Here is a 3,476-nt window from a genome sequence, read left to right as displayed (position 1 = left end):
AAAGATATGTAAAAATCTATCATTTTAATATGAAGTATAAGAGTACATATTTAGCATAATATAGCATGTATTTTGTATGTCAGTTGTGAAATAATCGCAATATTCTCTAGATTACTTACTATTGAAAATATGAAACTAAATATATTTTCATAGCTATATAACGCAATAATAACTATGGACAATCGAAAAGATATCTTCATTTCTGCTCTTATAGTTATATATCATTTAATGATCGCATTTTACAATAATCATTATGGACAATTAATTATTGACAGTAATCTTGGCATATTTAACGAATTGTAAGTTCGAATAATTCTTATATTATTATTTATATCTTTATCGTTTAGATAACTCGTATGTTATCAATTTGTTATATTAAAAATATAACGATATGGAATTTATTACATGATAAAATATTATCCAGTTATGCTTCTACATGGTACCGCATTCCTTTAAAAGCGCAAAAACTATTATTGTTTATGATATTGAGAAGCTCAATGGATTGTGAGTTATGTCTTTCTGGTTTATTCACTCCGTCTTATGCAGGCTTTACATCGGTAATTTCTCTTTTTTTTTTTTGTTATATAACATGATTTTGAATTTCAACACTTTTAACTATTGTCAAATTGCAGATGATGAGTTCATCCTTCTCCTATTGTGCCGTTATATACTCAATTCAATAAATGTTCTCGAATATTACTTGCATTTTAATTCAGTATAAGTATTGCAATTATATGATATTGTTATACGCGTAGATTTGAATAATGGATATTTGATAAATGGATATTTTTAAATATAAGCACAAACAATTTGAATAATAAAATTTAAACAAAATAATGTTGTATTTCATAAATCTATTAATCATTTTCCAGTTAATAAAATATTTATTGTTGCAATAACATATGGAAATAAATTTTTACAGCACGATTAGTTTAAACTGTTTATGGCATAATGTTCTGTCTTATGTATCACGTGAAACTATTTCACTTTTTTTATTTTCTTCTATTATAATTTTTCACATTTTAATATTTTAACATTACAGAAGGAATAGTATCGTGAGTAACTCACGATTGTAAGATTACTGACAAAGCTTCTATTCTTTCAAATCGAAAAATAGAAAAAAGTCAAGAAAATATATAAATGAAAATCTGTTATGAAATAGCGATCGTTTAGTAATGAGTGCGAAGAAAATCGATCGAATGCAATTTACTATAATTTTCACATATAACATCTATAAGTACAAAAGAAGTACACTATAGAATTTGAGATAGAGAAATAATAATGTGAATAATATATTGAACCGAGGTATAGACGGATGATTCTTCGAATTTTACGTGACAGTTAATATCTGACCAGAACAATGAACGTGTTCGACAATCAGTATCGTACTTATCGTATTATATTGAAATCTATAGGACTATGGCCATATGACAATTCAATCTACGTATGGATTCAGAGATTGTCTTTATTAATATACTTTCTTATTGGTATAATATTTCAGGTAATAAAATTTTATTTTGATTATATATTATTTTGATTATTCTTTATCAATAGTAATAATTCGTACGTTCTAATCCAAAAATTGAATACATTAACTTCAGAATGTTATAGATAAATTTAAAATATTTTATTTTCCATAATACTTAAAAAAATATTTTATTTAAATAATCAATTAATATGATTAAGAAAATATTTTCTTGTTTAACATTTAATTGTAATTTAACGAATATAATTTTTCAGATTATTCTGCTCGTAAAATCTGAAATTACATTACAAAATTGCGTTATCACGTTATCTCAGATTTTTCCTGTACTGCTATTTTTTTTACGATATCTTCATTTTATTACACTTTTTTCATACGTAAGTGAAATTCGTGAAAAATTATTTATATTTCTGAACATTTATACATATGTACTTTCTATTTTTGTACAGGCAGAAATTCTGTTCGATAACATATCTGCAGAACAACATCAGTTACAAGATTCGATAGAAATACAAATACAGACGAAATACCTCGATATTTCAAGTCATATTATCGATATTTTTTGCTGTAAGAAATCACTTTATGCACATTAATTCGTAAAATATAAATAATTTTCATTGTCATCATGATTATTTAAATATAATAATTGTATATCTATTATAAAAAAATAATATTATATAAACTTATTCAAAATATTGTACAACATTTTACAATTTTCAATGTATTAATTAATTTTTATAATTATTTTCTTGTTTTTCATTATAACTTTTTTAAAAAAAAGTTACAATTCTTTTTTCAAAATAAAAATAATTTTAAAAATTGCAGAATTATTTATATAAAATTTTGAAATATTTAAAAATATTTTGAAATTCTAGGTGTGAGTTTTATTGCTGTTACAGCATTCATCATATTTCTACTGATTCCTATAACATTGGATATAATAATGCCTTTAAACGAATCTCGCGCTCACTTCGATGTCCTGTTTCTTTTCGGCGACCAAAGCGCGTATATTAAAATCTTTTTCATCTTAAACTTCATGTTAATTCTGTCATTCGGATTACTATGTATAATGGGTACAGAGTTCTCACTTAATATTTTTTGTTATTATATATCCAGGCAATTTCATATTTCCAGGTAAGTTATTTCATTATGTTGCATTCTGCAATTTATTTTTTATCTCTGTGAATATTTCAAATATTTTTTAGTTACCGAATTCGAAAGATCGTTGAAAATCTCAGTATGCCTACTCTGTACAAGCATATAGATTTGAAACATACAGATATACATCGAGTAGTGGACATTTATAACGACGCTATCGAGTTGGTAAATTAAAATGTTATGATAAGTAATAATAATAACCATTTTTTAAATAATATTAATTTTTTATGTATCCGTTATTGTCGTACTTGGAAGGCATATTAATTATGCTATAAATAATGGAGCGACACATTATCTGATAGCAATTATTGTATGCGTACTCTCATTCTCTGTAAATCTATATCGCGTAAGTATTTTTTAATGTTATATACGATTTATCAATCTTATTTCTAAAAAATTTTTGAAATCTTAGATTTAGGATCTCTAATATATCATTGATAGGATTATTATATATGGAATTTATTTTAAAACTCGAATAAATCCTATTAAAATTAAGAAAAATTTAAATATCTCTAACCTCGAAAATAATTATTCTCCTCCTATGAATGAAAGAAATTATCGTATCTCGGAAACGGATTGAGATGTCGAGAAGAAATAGGGACTTCAATGATATATTTTTCTATATTTTATGAGTGAATTTCGATAATTCCTTTAATAGATAAAATTTTTAATTTCTTTTCATGTCTTTTACAAAAAATAAAGTATGTAACAAGCTATCATTTTGATATGATGTATAAAAGTATATCATTTAACATAATATAGCATATATTTTGTATGTCATTTTGTGAAATAATTGCATTATTCTTTAGATTACTTACTATTGAAAATATAAAAC

The 3,476-nt window shown here is 24.0% G+C and overlaps 2 protein-coding genes across 2 annotated transcripts in view; both read left to right on the top strand.

Moving 5' to 3' along the window:
• Positions 1-2,076, top strand: part of LOC102672524 — a 2,631-nt gene extending 555 nt beyond the window's left edge. The window contains exons 2-4 of the mRNA XM_031515452.1: positions 1,043-1,501; positions 1,741-1,860; positions 1,933-2,076. Coding sequence (XP_031371312.1) covers positions 1,361-1,501; positions 1,741-1,860; positions 1,933-2,076 — 405 coding nt within the window. The 5' untranslated portion in view covers positions 1,043-1,360. The remainder of the gene's footprint in view (positions 1-1,042; positions 1,502-1,740; positions 1,861-1,932) is intronic.
• LOC102673139 (mannosyl-oligosaccharide 1,2-alpha-mannosidase IA-like) overlaps positions 1-3,476 on the top strand; it is a 151,544-nt gene that overhangs the window by 104,558 nt on the left and 43,510 nt on the right. The window lies entirely within an intron of this gene.

Source organism: Apis dorsata, unplaced genomic scaffold, assembly GCF_000469605.1.
Source record: "Apis dorsata unplaced genomic scaffold, Apis dorsata 1.3 scaffold_70, whole genome shotgun sequence".
In the NCBI taxonomy this organism is placed as follows: Eukaryota; Metazoa; Arthropoda; class Insecta; order Hymenoptera; family Apidae; genus Apis; species Apis dorsata.
Note: the sequence above shows the minus strand (reverse complement) of the source record. Positions and strands in the feature narration are given on the sequence as shown.